The following is a 17,959-nucleotide window of genomic DNA, read 5'->3' on the forward strand; positions in this document are numbered from 1 at the left end:
GATGCATACTCTCCCCTGAACCCCCTCTCCACGCCTGCCTGCTGTATCTGTGAGGAGCCAGACTTCAGCAGTGGACCAGGCTAAAGATCTTTTAGCCACCCTCCAAGCTTCCAGGTTTCAGCTATAATTAGTGAGAATGGACCCTGTGTGCGGGAAAGGGATCCCTCCTACACTGTTGGTGGGAATGTAAGTTGGAGCAGCCACTCTGGAATAACTAAAAACGGAGTTACCTTATGATCCAGCAATCCCACTCCTAGGCATATATCTGGAGAAAACTGTAATTTGAAAAGATACTTGCACCCCCACGTACATAGTAGCACTATTTACAGTAGCCAAGACACGGAAGCAACCTCAACATCCGTTGACAGATAAATGGATAAAGAGGATGTGGTACCTATACACTGTGGAATGTTGTTGTTGTTGTTTAGTTGCTAAGTCGTGTCTGACTCTTTTCGGCCCCATGGACTGTAGCCCACCAGGCTCCTCTGTCCATGGGATTTTCTAGGCAAGAATACTGGAGTGAGTTGCCATTTCCTTCTCTGGGGGATCTTTCCAACCCAGGGTCAAACATGCTCTTCCTTCTTGGCAGGCAGATTCTTTACCTGAGCCACCTAAGAAGCCCATGATGAAATATTACTCAGCCATAAAAAATAGTAAAATAATGCTATTTGCATCAATATAGATGGACCTAGATATTATCATAGTAAGTGAAGTAACTCAGACAAAGACAAATACTATATGATATCACTTTTGTGGAAATCTAAAATATGATACAAATGAACTTACTTACAAAACTAAACAGACTCACAGACTTAGAAAATAAACTTATGGTCACCAAAGGTGAAAAGGGGTAGGAGAGGGCTAAATTAGGAATTTGGGAGTAGCTGATACAGACTGCCATGTATAAAATAGACAGAGTCCTACTGTATAGCACAGGGAATTGTATTCAATATCGTACAATAACCTATAATGAAAAAGAATGTATACACACACACACACACAAACACACAGATAGGCAGTTTTGCCCCTCCCAGAGATACTAGTGAAGTCTGGAAATTTGGCAAAGTCTGGAGGCATTTTCGGTTATTATAACCAGGCAGAAGAGTGAGTGCTACTGGTATTCAGTAGGTAGAAGCCAGGGATGCTGCTAAACATCTTCAAATGCACAGGACAGCCCCCACAACAAAGACCTCTGTAGCCCCAAATGTCAATGGTGTAGCAGTTGAGAAACTGCAAGAATCCTACGAGCTTGCTATATCTACCAGCCCATAAGGTCAGCAGATAGTATTCTTAAAGAGCCCAAACTCCAGCACTGTCCCAAATCAGGATTTAGATCAATTCCTCTGGACCACCCCAACATGCGTGTCTAAGAACATCCCTGGAAAGCAACAAGAATAAAGAGTGTTCAGTGTTGACCCTTGTGCCTGTCGTTAGGGAATCAGATGCTGGAAGAGTTGATGGATTTTAGGAACACTGGTGTTTTCATGTGGAGGTGGGTAAATTTGGAACACTTCACCAGGTATTTGTGGTTGTAGAGAAACAAGTGTGATAATTAGTACTCACATGCAAGCTTCGGCCACCTCAATAGTTCCTACAGTAATACATTGCCGTGTATGTATTCATTCAACTTCTGGGTGGCCAGCCCTGTTCAAGACATAAAAGGAGAGAGGAAAACCCATCAGAGCAAAGAAAAGGCTCTGGGGGGCAATGGAATGTTCCAGAAGATGGTGTTAAGAAAAGCTTTATGACTCATGTTGTGGTGAAGAGTGTGGGATTTGAAGTCCAGAGACCTCAGCTCCAGCTCTTCATAACGGGGGCAAGTCATCTACCCTGAATTTACTTCCATTAGCTGGTCTTGCAGATTAGGACAGCCACCCCAGCATGTCATGGTAGAGTTGCCATGGAGATTAAACTGGTTTACATGTGTAAGTCTGCTGTGAAAACTGTCAGGGTGTCACAAATGTTGTTATTCACTGAGGAAATGAGTTTTTACTAATGATACATTTGTCCAGTGCTGTTGACTTGCCAAAGGCATTTAAATCGCAGTTAGTGCATCTACAAAATGTAGGCTCTGAGAAGGGAAATAGATGAGTTGGGGGTGTGAAGGAAGGAAGCAGATAAGATCGGCAGGAGGTAGGGACAGAGATGACTCTCAGTTGGGGGAGAGGCAGGGTACCAGAGGGCTCAGAGTGGACCTGTCCTTATTCACGGGGTCCCCATTCATTTCTACCTCCCATGGCCGGGCCCACTTGGCCCACCCCAGCTGCTGTCTGTCCACTTCCTGGGCCTTGGCTAATGTGTCCTTGGGTTGTGATTCCTGCCTGTGGACACCTTGTGGCAAGTCCAGCCCCTGCCCTCTCAGTCATATTTTTGTGCTTGATGGAGAGCAAAGGGATACTGTCCATCCTCCTTTCCTGACCTGTGCTCAGAGCTCAAGCCAAAACACGATTTTATTCCCCAGTCCTGAAATTGAAGCAAGGGGGTAATTCAAAGACTTCTTTCTCTCTCCCTGGGGGAACACTTCCTGGAGCCATCACTTCCCATGAGAGCTCAAATTTTCAAAGCAACCTCAAGAATTCTGCAAAGAGCCTGCGTGGCTGGTCTGCTGCCCAGAAGCACCGTATCAGTGTTGACACTAAGCCAGCATGTGTGTTTTGCTCCCGGCAAAGATTAATGGTTTGCTTATGAAAATAATAGCTGCCATTTATCAAACGCGATCCATGGGCACAGGACTGTGTTCAAGACTTGACACTGTCCCTAATCCTTCCAACAACCTGTCAAGTTAGTGATAATCGCCTTGCTCTATGGATGAAGAAACTGAAGTTCAGAGTTGTCAAGACACTTATCCAGGGTTACACAGCATAATTAGCAGAGTGAGAACCTGAGCCCATGAACACCCAACTCCAGAGCCCCTCACTGCCTCTCTACCCACTCTCTCCCAGAGTCTTGCCCAAGACTACTAGGCTGGCATTGAGGAGATCACTTTTCACTTAAAGTGTATGTGTAAGTATGTGTGTGTGTGTGTGTGTGTGTGTGTGTATTAGGGATGGTTTGGTTGGCATTTTTGCAGTGATGCATGGGAGAGGGCAAGATACTGGAAAATCTTTTCAAGATCAAGAAATACTACAGCGAAGTAAAGATCCACATCCTTGAATAAGGACAGATATTCCCCATGACCCTGGAGGTGTCAGGCAGATGGTTCGTATTCCTTCATTCCCCAGACTACTCTGGAGAGGCTGTTTCCTGGGAAGTGTTGTGTGTGATGCTGTGAGAGATGGAACTGAACAGGCAGGATCACCATCTTGGAGCCCTGGGTCCCTTGATGAGTCTTGCTTGTCTCACACCTAATGACTCTCACCAGTAGGGTCTTTGAATATTATACTTTGGTTAGTTATGCTGTCATGCGTTTACCCCGAAATGATGGAGGGGCTGGTGTTGGCAGTGGTGTCGGTGTATGCTCTGCTCTGTTCCACTCTCTGGACGTTGACCCAGTCAGGAGCATGCAGGTCAATGAAGTTTGATGTCTGCCCCCCCCACCCCTGGCCCTGGCTCACTTGGAGCTCTTGCGAGGCCCCCTCTCACCAGCCACGTTGTTTTTTGTCCCCTGTGTAGTACCTGCAGATGAAATGGCCGCTCCTCGATGTCCCCGCCAGCGCCACAGTCAAGGACGCCAGGTCACCATCACCAGCACACTTGGTAAGTCTGTTTCTTCTTAAAGCGCAGAAAGGACACTGTCACTGAGCTTGTCCCATATCTCTGCCTCCACCTTCCCCAAGCTCTAGCAGCGCTGCCCTAAGTGTGTGAGCCAGACGGTCAGGAGTATTGCCTTTGCCTGTCCCCACCGCTACCACCTTGGCACACGCACACACCACGCGGGATGTCATGTGATCAGAAATGCCAGCCCTGCCCCTGGCTAGTGACCCTGGTCCTCCTCTGCCGCCCCTCCACCGTGGCAGCCCAGTTCTCTCTCTCCCACTAGAGCTCGGTTCACAATCCTCACTTCCTCTTCGGAGCTGCATAGCAACAGTTGAAGAGGCTGTTCTGTACCAGATGTTATAGGAAAGAATTAATTTAAAATATATGCAAACAAAAATCCCCAGGGGCAGTCGAGGTCTTTCTATCAATGTCCGAGGCAACACGGTCACAAGGTGTGGAGGGTCCTGGGAGGAGGCGCAATGGGATCAGTCTCCTCACCTGAGGGCTTGCGACAGACTGAAATTGATAGGCTAGGAGATGCACCCAGCTAGAACCCTGTATCCCTCTTTCCTGGGCTTTCTTAGGAGCTTGGGGCAACCCACGTGCCCCACAAGCTGACTAATGTTGTTCAAGTGCAATGAGTCTCAGAAACACAGAGCAGACAGGTAGAAGGGAGACCTGGGAATATATGATGCTTCTAAAACTTAACTCTGTAAAATTTCAATGGTTTTCCTCACTCACGCTCCCCCTTCCACCATGCTGGGTTGTTTGCAAGCAAATCCCAGATGTAGAATTTCATCTCATTCATATTTCATCTCCTCTTATTTTAAGATCTCCTGACAGTCTTTTTTCATTAAAAGCTTAGAATCCAGTGCAGGAGATGCAAGAGATGTGGGTTTGATCCCTGGGTCAGGAAGATCCCCTGGAGGAGGAAATGGCAAACCCACTCCAGTATTCTTGCCTGGGAAATCCCTTGGTCAGAGGAATCTGGCAGGCTACAGTCCATGGGGTTTCAAAGAGTCAGACACGACTGAGCACACAGCACACCCATGGAGTATACATCAATAAAAATTAATATTTTTTAAAAAGCTTAAAAAAGAATTTAGAATTTAGTTGAGGAGAAAGAAGGTATCTCTAGAGAGATAAGTCATGGCACGGCGAGCTTGTATGATTTCCAGTAATCGTGAGACCAGCTTCCCGGGTCTGAGCCCTTGACCAATGTCCGGTGTAGTTCTCAGGTGACTGTCACAGCCATCCGGAACAGGCTCCCCTGAGAGGTCCTATGGCCTGTCACCAAGATCTGGGCAGCCTAAAGAACACGCCCCATGGCAGGGGTGGGCAGGCCTGGAAGTTGCCTGTGACCCTCTAGATTCCAAGACAACTGTTGGTGGCCAAGTGCGAGGTGCAAGTGCCCACTAGTGGTCAGTCAAGGACTGGGCATCCCAACGAAAAAAAAAATTTTTTTTTTTCGATTTATTTGTCTGTGTTGGGTCTTCATTGCTGCACAGGCTTTTCTCTAGTTGCAACGAGCAGGGGCTACTCTTTAGCTGTGGTGTTCAGCTCATGGCGGTAGCTTCTCTCGTTGCAGAGCACAGACTCTCAGAGCATTCGGGCTTCAGTAGTTGTAGCTTCTGAGCTCTAGAGCGTAGGCTTAGGAGTTGTGGCTCACGGACTTAGTTGCTCCGAGGCATGTGGAATCTTCCCGGACCTGGGACGGAACTGAAGTCTCCTGCACTAGCTGGTGGATTCTTGAGCACTAAGCCACCAGGGAAGCCCTCTTTAACTGTTTCAAATCCTTGCTCTCATGCCCCCCACCCATCCTGTGCCACATCCCCATCCAGCATCCTTCACATCCTGTTGTTTGCTTATCTTCAAAAATCTCCATCTGCCTTCAGAGGAGGTGAATTATTTTTAAAACAAGCACATAGACTCTGAGTTTGCCATCCCTCCTGCTGCACAGAGTGATCCAGCTCTGAAAAATAAAACAAAAAGCCTGCCATCAGCCCTCCTCTTCCTCCTATATTTCCCTTCTAGTATTCACCACCCAACTTCACACAAGAGCTAGACCTTCCACTTCCATCCCTGATCTGTTTGCCATCTAATACCTAACAGCACTCATTTGCCCACCTTTTCTCAGTCCTCTGCTTCCTATAATTCTTTTGTTGGCCCCAGGAGACTGTATGGATTGTTGTTGTTCAGTCACTACGTCGTGTCCAACCCTTTGCGACCCCATGAACTGCAGTGCACCAGGCTTCTCTGTCCATCACTATCTCCCTGAGTTTGCTCAAATTCATGTCCATTGAAATCAGTGATGCCATCCAACCATCTCATCCACTGTTACTCCCTTCTCCTCTTGCCTTCAGTCTTTTCCAATATCAGGGTCTTTTCCAGTGAGCCAGCTCTTTGCATCAGGTGGCCAAATATAGAAGCTTCAGCTTCAGCATCAGTCCTTCCAGTGAATATTCAGGATTGATTTCCCTTTAGGATTGACTGGTTTAATCTCACAGTCCAGGGGACTCTGAAGAGTCTTCTCCAGCACCACAGCTTGAAAACGTCAATTCTTCGGCACTCAGTCTTCTTTATGGTCCAACTCTCTCATCCATTCACAAGTATTGGAAAGACTATTGCTGTATTAATATACATTACCAAATTTTTTTGCCTTGTCTGTGATTCCATTTTTTTTAGACCCTTTTCCTCAAATAAATCAACTACTCATCCTCACTTATTATCTCAGTGTAAGTGACATAAAAATACATGAAATCCCTAAACTCTCCACAAGGTTCTCTACCCATAGCATCCACTGCCAGACAAACCTGCAGCCACTGCGAGACATCTCAGCACAGCTGGTGGAGCCGGGGCTCATGTTATGTCTGAGAGTGGAAAACCATGAATAGTGGGTACATTACATTGTAGATAGAAAAATAGATACTTTTCTAGGAAGTTGTGTATTATCACACTCTGTACTCTCATACAGAAAAGCAGAAAAACAGGCCTCAAACGCTTAAAGAGAACTTCATAGGAGAAAACCTGAACTTGATATTCTAGAAAGTGAAAGGAGACCACCATCTTCCATTTTCAAGTCAGAGCTTCTCATTCTGTTATCTGAGATACACGTGTGTGTGAATGGGAGCCAAACCTGAAATGCCCAGGGAGGACGATGTGTCTTGGAGATTGTGTAATAAAGTGGGTTTGAGTCCCAGCTCTGCCTCTTCCTACTTGCGAAGCTTCAGGAAATTACCTCATCTCTCTTCGCTTTGGTTTTCCTCGTCTATAAAATAGGTATTAGGAAAGGAGTTGACCTCAGAGTTGTGTGAAAAGGAGCCCATGCATCGTAATGAGTTTAGAATTGTGCCTTGCACAAAATAAGCCTCAATAACTGCTAGCTTGCTACTATTACCACCACCATCACCTCTCAGTTCAGTTCAGTTACTCAGTCGTGACTGAACTGAGCTCCTTGCGACCCCCATGAACTGCAACACGCCAGGCTTCCCTGTCCATCACCAACTCCTGGAGCTTGCTCAAACTCATACCATTGAGTTGGTGATGCCATCCAACCATCTCATCCTCTGTCATCCCCTTCTCTTCCTGCCTTCAACCTTTCCCAGCATCAGGGTCTTTTCCAGTGAGTCAGTTCTTCACATCAGGTGGCTAAAGTATTGGAGTTTCAGCTTCAACATCCTTCCCATGAATATTCAGGACTGATTTCCTTTAGGATGGACTGGTTGGATCTCGTTGTTGTCCAAGGGACTCTCCAGAGTTTCCTCCAACACCACAGTTCAAAAGCATCAATTCTTTGGTGCTCAGCTTTCTTTATACTCCAACTCTCACATCCATACATGACTACTTGAAAAACTATAGCTTTGTCTAGACAGACCTTTGTTGGCAAAGTAATGTCTCTGCTTTTTAATATATTGTCTAGGTTGCTCATAGCTTTTCTTCCAAGGAGCAAGCATCCAGTTTTTTTCATGGATACAGTCACCATCTGTGGTGATTTTAGAGCCCCAGAAAATAAAGTCTGTCACTGTTTCCATTGTTTCCCCATCTATATTTGCCATGAAGTGATAGGACCAGATGTCATTATCTTCCTTTTTTTTTAATGCTGGGTTTTAAGCCAGCTTTTTCACTCTCCTTTTTCACTTTCATCAAGAGGCTCTTCTGTTCCTCTTCACTTTCTGCCATAAGGGTGGTGTCATCTATGTATCTGAGGTTATTGATATTTCTCCCATCAATCTTTTTTTTTCTTTTTTTCATCAATCTTGATTCTGGCTTGTGTTTCATCCAGCCTGGCATTTTGCATGATGTACTCTGCATATAAGTTAAATAAGCAGAGTGACAGCCTACAGCCTTGACCTACTCCTTTCCCAATTTGGAACCAGTCTGTTGTTGCATATCCAGTTCTAACTATTGCTTCTTGACCTGCATACAGATTTCTCAGGAGGCAGGTAAAGTGGTCTGGTATTCCCATCTCTTGAAGAATCTTCCATAGTTTGTTGTGATCTACACTGTCAAAGACTTTGGCGTAGTCAATAAAGCAGAAGTAGATGCTTTTCTGGAATTCTCTTGCTTTTTCTATGATCCAACCAATGTTTGCAATTTGATCTCTGGTTCCTCTGCCTTTTCTAAATCCAGCTTGAACATCTGGAAGTTCACAGTTCATGTAGTGTTGGAGCCTGGCTTGGAGAATTTTGAGCATTACTTTGCTAGTGTGTGAGAGGCATGCAATTGTGCAGTAGTTTGAACATTCTTTGGCATTGCCATTCTTTGGGATTGCCCACCACCTCGAGCACTGCTATTAATAAGAGAGGGAAAGAACAATTAAAATACTGTTATGGGAAGCTGCTATATGGAGCACAGGGAGCTCATCGCAATGCTCTGTGAAGACCTAGAGTGGTGAGATGGGAGGAGTGTTTGGGGAGACGGGTTATATGTATACATATAGCTGATTCACTTTGTTGCCCAGCAGAAACTAACACAACATTATAAAGCAATTATACTTCAATTTTAAAAAAATAATAATAAAATAAGGACTTCCCCTGTGGTTCAATGGCTAAGACTCCATGTTCCCAATGCAGGGGGCCCGGGTTCAACCCCTGGTCAGGGAACTGGATCCCACATGCTGCAACGAAGCAGCTGAGACCTGGCACGGCCAAATAAATAACTAAAAAATATTTTTTAAAAATAATAATAAAATCTGAAAGAAATTAAATAAAATATTGTTGGGATTTCCCTGGCAGTCCAGTGATTTAGAATCCGCCTTCCAATGCAAGGGATGCAGGTTTGATCCCTGGTCAGGGAACTAAAGATACAGGATGACTAAGCTCACATGCCACGGCGAAGATTCCTTGTGCCTCAACTAAGACCTGATGCAGGCAAATAAATAAATAAGAATTTTAAAAATTAAAAATAAAAATACAGTTTATTTAGCAGACTAGGAGGTGATGAATTTTGAAATTAGATGCCAGACCAAACAGACACATTACACAGATAATAGAGATAATAAACCTACAGAATTTAGCATCAGTGCTCCCAAGAATATGATTAAACTGGTCTGGGGTGGTGGCTAGTACCATAGTTTATCACACACAAGCCAGAAGATTCTCTGGAAGATTCCCAGTGGCAGCCAGAACTGAGAATCACTGCCCTCACTGCAAACAGAGGCAAAAGGGAAGCAGAGACCGGAAAACATTCCGATCTGCTGTCGGCCAGGTTTTCTAGGATGGAAGTGTCAGCAGGTAACCAGGTTACCGGAAGTAAGGTTTGGACACTTTTTTTTTCTTAGACAAATGAAAAGACTTGATTATGAAATTTCTTTTGGAATCATGAGCAAAATATTTTAAGATGAGTTTGGCCCTGGGGAAAGGGCAAGTGAAGGAAACAGCCTGCATACTTGGAGAGATGGAGTGAGTCATGTTGAAGCTGCCTGTCAGGGAAATGCATATAAACAAGCCATGACGAGGCCAGGCTGGGGATGGAGTTAAGTGTTATTACCACTTGAATTTGTGTGCCTTCAAAACAAGCTCTAATAACTAAGTAGTAATGTCTGATTATTGCATGTGGACTGTTATCCTGACCCCTCACTGTGGCCCCACATACCCGGCCCCTTCTCAGGCCCTCCACTCTCTCCATGGAACATGGTGCCCAACCATACAAGGCAGATAAATTGGCTTCCAGAGTATAACCAACTCAAGGTAAAATTCACTCTGTTTTGTTCATATTTGTTTACACAGCAACTGTCATAATGCCTGGCAGAATAGGTTCTCAGGACGCATTTATGAATGGTTTGAGAATCAGTGATCTGGGTACAGGTAGATGCCCGCCTCTGAACCCCTCTCTGCCCCTGGGTGCAGTTTCTCTTCGCATTCAGGAATTTTAAGTAAATATTTTTTAAAAATCTTTTTTATTTTTTGGCCCTGCCAAAAAATTTTTCCATGAGACATATGGAATCTTAGTTCCCCAACCAGGGATAGAACCCACGGCCCCTGCCTTGGAAGCATGGCATCAGTTCTAAGTACTGGAACGCCACAGACGTCCCTAATTAAATTATTTTGAAACCAGAAAAGTAATGTATGTGTGTGTATAAAGGGGGCTTCCCGGGTGATACTAGTGGTAAAGAAGCTGTCTGCAATGCAGGAGACCTGAGTTCGATCCCTGGCCTTGGGAAAATGCCCTGGAGGAGGGCACAGCAACCCACTGTAGTATTCTTGCCTAGAGTATTCCATGGATAGAGGAGTCAGACATGACTGAGCAAGTAACACACACAATATATTTTGTGGATTATTATCTAATTCACAGTATATATTCAAATTTTCATAAATGTCGCAGTAATGTCTGTTGAGATGTGTGTTTTTCTTGGTCCAGAGTTCAACCCAGGATCACAAATTACATCTCATTGCCATGTCTTTTAGTCTCTTTTAATGTCCCAGATAAGAAAGCCTTCCTAAGTGATCAATGCAAAGAAACAGAGAAAAACAATAGAATGAGAAAACTAGAGATCTCTTCAAGAAAATCAGATACCAAGGAAACATTTCATGCAAAGATGGGCACAGTAAAGGACAGAAACAGTATGGACCTAGCAGAAGCACAAGATATTAAGAAGAAGTGGCAAAAATACACAGAAGAACTATACAAAGAAGATTGGTGATAGACAGGGAAGCCTGGCGTGCTACAGTCCATGGGGTCACAACGAGTCAGACACTACTCAGCAACTGAACTGACTGAACTGAACCTCCCAGAGTTCCTTAGCCTTTGTTTTTCCTGACTTTGACTCTTTGGAGAAGTACAGACTAGCTATTTTGTGGAACATCCCTCCATCTGGGTGTATCTGAGATGTCGTCGTGGTTAGATTCCGGTTGTATGTTTTGGCAAGAACACGACCACATTCAGGTGTCCCTCTCAGGGCCTCACATCGGGAGGCAGGTCTGTGATGTCTGTTTGTCCCAATGTCAGTGATGTTGGCTTGAATCATTTAATTAAGGTGATGTTTGACATGTGTTTTCTCTTTGAGGTTATTCTTTCCTTTTGTACTTAATAAGTCACTCTGTAGGCAGAGGCTTAGAAGCTGCATAAATGTCCTATTTCTTATTAAATTTCCACCCACGATTCATGGCATGCCTTGGTAATTATCTACCGCCATCATTCCTTTATTAGTTTTTGCCACTGAGATTTAGCTTGGGGGAAACCTTATTCATATCTCCCAGGCTTCCCTGGTGGCTCGGTAGTAAAGAATCCACCTGCCAATGCAGGAGATGCGGGTTCAGTCCCTGGGTCGGGAAGATCCCCTAGAGAAGAAAAGGACAAACCACTGCAGTATTCTTGTCTGGGAGATCCCATGGACAGAGGAGCCTGGCAGGTTATAGTCCATGGGGGTCACAGAGTCAGATATGAGTTAGCAACTAAACAACAACTCATATTTCCCAGTTCGTAATTCTTAGTGTAGAGCAAAGTGGACACTGTGGCAAGTCAAGTCTGTACATTGATGACACAAAAGAAAAAGATAGAGAAGACAACTGAAAAACAGTCTACAAATAGTGTTCCTTAAGAGGAGACCACAACCAGTGGAAACAACAGGCAATAAGAGAAGAAAGCAACGTGGGGCTTTAAAACGAAAGACTAGGGACTTCCCTGGCAGTCCAGTGGTTAAGACTCCTCAATTCCATTGCAAGGGGCTGGGTTCGATTCCTGGTTGGGGAACTAAGATGCTGCACAACACAGCCTAAGAATAAATAAATAAAAACTCAAGTGTATAGCTTGAAAGTGCTCATCTGAATTTGACGAAGTAAATGAAAATTCACATAAACTTAGACACATCCTGGCAACAATCAGAATTGTAAGGGTTTAATTTTTTTTTTTTCCCTTATAAGCATCTATGCAGGGCTTCCCTGGTGGCTCAGATGGTAAAGAATCTGCCTGAAATGCAGGAGAGCCGAGTTCGATCCATGGGTTGGGCAGATCCCCTAGAGAAGGAAATGGTAACCCACTCCAGTATTGTTGCCTGGAGAATTCCATGAGCAGAGACTGGAGGACGATAGTTCACGGGGTCACATAGAGTCAGACATGACTGAGCAACTAACACTTTCACTTTCATCTATGCAGCAGGGGAAAGGCCAGTATCAAAGAAGAAAAATAAAGGTAAACGCAGGGTTCTCGTATGCTGCCTTTAATGCCAGCAAGCCATAGATAAGTTTTGATAAGGAAAGTTTTTAACCCAAGAATTTTGTGCCCAGTCCAATTTGCAAAGTCCTCAGAAATGTGCCACTGTTTCCAAGAAGGACCTGAAAAGTGAAGTCGCTCAGTCGTGTCCGACTCTTTGCGACCCCGTGGACTGTAGGCCTACCAGGCTTCCCCATCCATGGGATTTTCCAGGCAAGGGTACTGGAGTGGGTTGCCATTTCTTTCTCCAGGGGATCTTCCCAACCCAGGGATCGAACCCCGGTCTACCTGCATTGTGGGCAGACGCTTTACTGTCTAAGCCATTAGGGAAGCCTGAAGCACATTCTAATTCCCCGAAGCATTTTCTCTATGCTGCTGCCCTCCAGAGATCCTGGATTTATGTTCACATCTTTCCCAGCCTGCAGCGCACTGCTTGCCACCTACTTGAGAAGCTCAAAATGTATGTGTTCGTACATTAAGACAGACTTTCATCCCGTTGTTTTCTTCCCAGCGCTCCGTCCACTGTCTTCCGTGGAGTTGCTCAAACACACCTATCTTCCTGTCTACCTGGGAGCCACTACACTCTGGGCGCCTTCTGCCCAAACGCCCTTCCCTCCCCCTGCCCACACATCTCACTTCCGCTGCCCTCATATATTCATTCAAGAGTCATTTTCTGAGGACTTCCCTGGTGGTCCAGTGGCTAAGACTCTTCGCTCCCAAGGTAGGGGGCCTGAGTTTGACCCTTGGTCAGATAACTAGATCACACATGCTGCAGCCAAAGATCCCACGTGCCACATCTGAGACCCTGTGCTGTCAAATAAATAAAAATCAAACAGAAGTCATTTTCTCATTGAGGCTTTCCCTGGTTGGCCTGTGTAACTTATAACCTACATCTGCCTCACCTTTTTTTTTTTTTTTAAATACTTATTTTGGCTGTTCCATGTCTTAGTTGCAGCACACAGGATCTTCCATCTTCATTGTAGCATGCGACATCTTATTTATTTGTTTGGATTATTGTCTAGATAGACGGATTCTCTAATGCATTCACAAGACCTAGAACAGTGCCTGGCACGTAGTAGATACAGCATGAATTCTTGTTGTGAGTCATGTTTTCTGCCAGGCCAGTTAGTTCAAACAAGCAAACCATGCCATCGGAGACCCAGGTTCTTTCCATTTCTGCTGTTGGCCTTCAGCCCTTTGGCTACCCAACTCAGTGCCTGCTGTGTAGACAGTCTTCACAGACAATCACCCAATAAATCAATGTGTGAATTGCCAGGAAAATTCTGTATAGAAGACATACATGCAAATTTCCTTTCTTTAATAGGATACGATGACAGAATTAGCAAAGAACTTACATTTTTCCTTTTAAGCAGTATTTGTTAGAGAGTGGTGGGTATGTTTACTTAGAATTATAGTTTTCCCCCTCAATTTTCATTAGGTTCCTATTTGCCTTTGCTTCTATTATATGTTAATCCACCACTATGAGTGTATAGGTACTTTTTTTTTGGCTGTGCTGTGTGGCTTGTGGGATCCTATTCCTTGACCAGGGATTGAAACCATGCCCCCTGCAGTGGAAGCTGGGAGTCTTAACTACTGGACCACGGGAGAATCCTGGACTGGTGCTTTAGGAACAAACCAACTTCCTTTTCCCCTGAAGTCTTGCATTTAAGCAGTCTCCTGAGAATAATTTTAAGAGAAGACTCCCTCAAGCAGTCAACAGACAATTGATTGTGGATAAAGCATATTTCTTAAATATATAATATCAGTTACAGTTAGTGACCCAGCGCAACTCTGGGGATCTTTGCTGAGCAGCCTGTTGACTGGTCTATGTCTGCTTTGCGAGACATGGATACCACAATTAAGGCTCCCCGTTGCCTGACCTGAAAGCCTTATCTTTCTGATCTCTGAACTTCAGATCAGGAAGAAAAGGAGATAGTGAATGAAGCCTAGGAGGCAGGAGGCTTTGTAAAGGCCTCAAACCACTGGCTTCCCCAGTGGTTTAGTGGTAAAGAATCTGCTTGCAATGCAAGAGTGGTAAAGAATCTGCTTGCAATGCAAGATCCAGGGGATCTTCCCTGGATCGGGAAGATCCCCTGGAGGAGGAAATGGCAACCCACTCTGGTATTCTTCCTTGGAGAATGACATGGACAAAGGAGCCTGGTGGGCTACAGTCCATGGGGTCGCAAAGAGTCAGATACGGCTGAGCAACTGAACACGCCTGAATGCAAAGCAGTTACTGAAAGAAGCAACTTTTGAAGAGGTGGCTGGTTCGTCTGTGGTGGAGCATTGGCTTTACTTACAGCTTGGAGTAAAGTCATGAACAGTAGAAGGGAGGATACACTGCTTCCTAGGGACCAGGAGTTTCCAGAACTTCGGCTTGGACCAACCCTAGAAAGGGGCTTCCCTGGTGGCTCAGCAGTAAAGAATCAGCCTGCCAGTGCAAGAGACACAGGGTCGATCCCTGGGTTGAGAAGATGCCCTGGAGAAGTAAATGGCAACCCACTGCAGTATTCTTGCCCGGGAAACCCCATGGACAGAGGAGCCTGGAGGGCTACAGCCCATGAGGTCGCAAACAGCTGGACACGACTGAGTGACTGAACAACAGCTACCCTAGAAACAGGGAATAGACGAATACCTGCGCTGGAAAAGGGTTGAGTCTGTGTGATGGGACGGAAGGATTGGAGCACAAGGTAGGCTGAGATGCTTTGCTTTGGGTAAAACTAGCCTTGCCTAGTTCCCTTGCCCAGGGAGCACCTGTGTCCTGGCTTGTGTGTGCTCTCTGCACTGTACAGCAGGGACTGTCCGCTGGTTCTCCACATCCCTATCCTTGACCTGGCTTTGTGCTGCAAACATCATGTCCCTGGAGGACAGCAAAGAAGAAGAATCAGTGGGAAACTTTTCTTGTGATGATAGCCTCCAAGGAGAGCTTTCCCTGAGTCAGCCCTAAAGGAGTTGATCTTTTATAAAATAATTTTGTATGTTTGTTTATTTCTGGCTGTACTGGGTTTTCACTGCGATGCGGACTTTCTCTAGTTGGGGCAAGCGGAGGCTTCTTGGCTGCAGTGGCTTTTTTGGTTGCAAAGCTCGGGCTGCAGAAAGCAGGCTCAGTTGATTGTGGTGCTAGAGACATGTGGAATCTTCCTGGACCAGGGATCGAACCCATGTCTCCTGCACTGGCAGATGGACTCTTTACCACTGAACCACTAGAGAAGCCCAAGAGACCGAGTTTTGCTAATCATCTCCAGAGGCTGCATATTCCCAGCCTGATAAGGAAAAGTCTACCTTCCTTTTTCTTTCTGGGAACTCACCATCTTCCCATCCATTTTCTGGACAATGATGCCACCTAATGGGAACCAGTAATAACTCACAGAGTGTTTTAAGTGAGGAGACTGCATTTTCCAATGTAAACTCATGCTTCCCTGCTTTGTGCTTAACTCTGACACCCATTCAGTGCTGTTTACCAGTTTCTGATGAAGACAGCACATGGTCAGTCCTACTTTCATAATACCATTAAGTATTTTAGGATGACTCTGTGTACCTATATTCAGTTATCACATAATACACATTAAATATATTACAATCTTGTTTGTCAATTATATCTAAATAAAGCTGAAAATTTTAATTTAAAAAAGATGGCTATAAATGATGTAAATAACAGATGCACAAGAAGTCCAAGTGAATGGAGATTTGTCAAAATGATAATAGGTACTGGGTTATGCTAGTGTGACTGTGGGCATGGTGGGGTTGTTGGGGTTTATTGTGTGTGTGATTGTGGTTTCTAAATGTTTTATAATATAGCCTGTATTTTTTTTCTTAGGAAATTTGCATTCGTCATATGTATATTTTTAATAGATAATAAAGTTGGAAAACACAAGAAAAACAAAATCATTTGTACTCCCACCATTCAAATATACTTACTGTTTACATTTTGGTATGCTTCTATTTTTCTTTTCTCTTTTTGGCCATGATGTGCAGCTTGCAGGATCTTAGTTCCCCAACCAGGGATTGAACCCAGGCCATGGCAGTGAAGTGCCGAGTCCTAACCACTGGACCACCAGGCAATACCCGCTAGTCTTTTTAATTTTTTTATCATAAAATTTACATGTTTAAAAAAAAACTGTAATTTTTAAATTGCACATTCATTCTGTGTATTTCTTTTATCATTTACTATCACTCTTAGTAATAATTCTATTGGTTTTTATAATATAAAAATCTCCCTTTCTTGACTTCCCTGGTGGTCCAGGGGCTAAGACCCTGTGCTGCCAATGCAGAAGGCCCCGGTTCGATCCCTGGTCAGGGAGCTAGTTCCCATGTGCCTCTAGTAAGAGTTTGAATGTCGCAACTGAAGATCATGCATGCCACAGCTAAGACCTGACACAGTCAAATAAATAAACATTTTTTAAAAAGAACCTCCCAAAGCTAAATTATGCCTTGGGAAGGAAAAAAACACCTTTTTAAAAAGTTAATAATAAGTAAATAAAATTAAAATCGCCCTTCAGACAAAGCTGCTTCCATGAAACCTGAATACATCATTGATTGCATCAGGATCCTGTTAATAGAAATCTGACCTTAAAATAATCTTTTAATATCCTTATTTGTGTTACGTGTTCTTGTACGTGGAGACCTCTTCAAAAGACAGTAAGGGAGCAGATCAAAACAGTAAGAAGAAAATAATTTTAGAATATACCTGCAACTACATGCAACGCCAAAAAGAGCCCACCGAAGGAGGCGATAGGAAGATACCAAGGAAGATACCAAGAGGAGGTACCGGCAGCCCAGCCGTGTACCAGCGCCACCTAGTGGTTGTGGTTGCGAACGTCTGAAATCTCCGTCTCGGTTCTGCAGGTCTAGGAGCTGGGGCTCTGGGTTCCAAGCCTTGGCCCAGGACTCTGCCTCTCATCTCGGCTTAGACTACTGAAAACAGAGCAAGGCTACTGTCAGTGCATGAATACGTAGGAGATGTACACATCGTAGCTTGCATGATGAGCACCAAAGGGGCACCAACTAAAAGGCAAAAGCGCTCATGGAATCTACGAAATGAAACATTCAACCGGAAAGACAGAAGTTTGGAATTCTGGCCCCTGAGATACCATCAAATTATCATCCTTTTTACAGATCTCTTTTTTTAAAGACATCTCTCTTCCACTTGGAACTAATTTACCTTATTATCCAAAAAGATGAGTATATGTCCTTTCTCTGACAGATGTTTTGATTGGGCTGTTGGGTTGGCAGGTGATGCAAGAGGAGACACCCTGGTTTGTTAGCATGTAAAGGGCTAATATGAATCCAGTTTTGTAACTTACTACCTCTGTGACTCAGGCTACATCACTTCATCTTTCCATACTCTGTTTCCTTATTCCTCAAACCAAGATAATCATAGCTCCTTTAGTAGGTTATAATAAGGACGCTAGCCATTTTTGTAATAAAAATCCTTACTGTTAAGTGAGATTAGGTTAAAACAATTAAAAATTTAGTTTACTGATTCCAGGGCACACAGGTTTCCCCCCCTTTTTTAAATTTCTGAAATCATGATGTGTTGGTGACATGCCTGAGTTTTTACTTTCTTTTTTAAAAAATTTAGTGTTTATTTATTTTATTTACTTAGCTGCACCAT

At 44.3% G+C, this 17,959-nt stretch overlaps 1 protein-coding gene across 2 annotated transcripts in view; it reads left to right on the forward strand.

Annotated features, from left to right (window-relative positions):
• TCF7L1 (transcription factor 7 like 1) overlaps window positions 1-17,959 on the forward strand; it is a 187,583-nt gene that overhangs the window by 158,892 nt on the left and 10,732 nt on the right. For both annotated transcript variants that reach the window (XM_043917765.1, XM_043917766.1), the window contains exon 4: window positions 3,613-3,696. In XM_043917765.1, coding sequence (XP_043773700.1) covers window positions 3,613-3,696 — 84 coding nt within the window. The remainder of the gene's footprint in view (window positions 1-3,612; window positions 3,697-17,959) is intronic.

Source organism: Cervus elaphus, chromosome 11 (assembly GCF_910594005.1).
Source record: "Cervus elaphus chromosome 11, mCerEla1.1, whole genome shotgun sequence".
Lineage (NCBI taxonomy): Eukaryota > Metazoa > Chordata > Mammalia > Artiodactyla > Cervidae > Cervus > Cervus elaphus.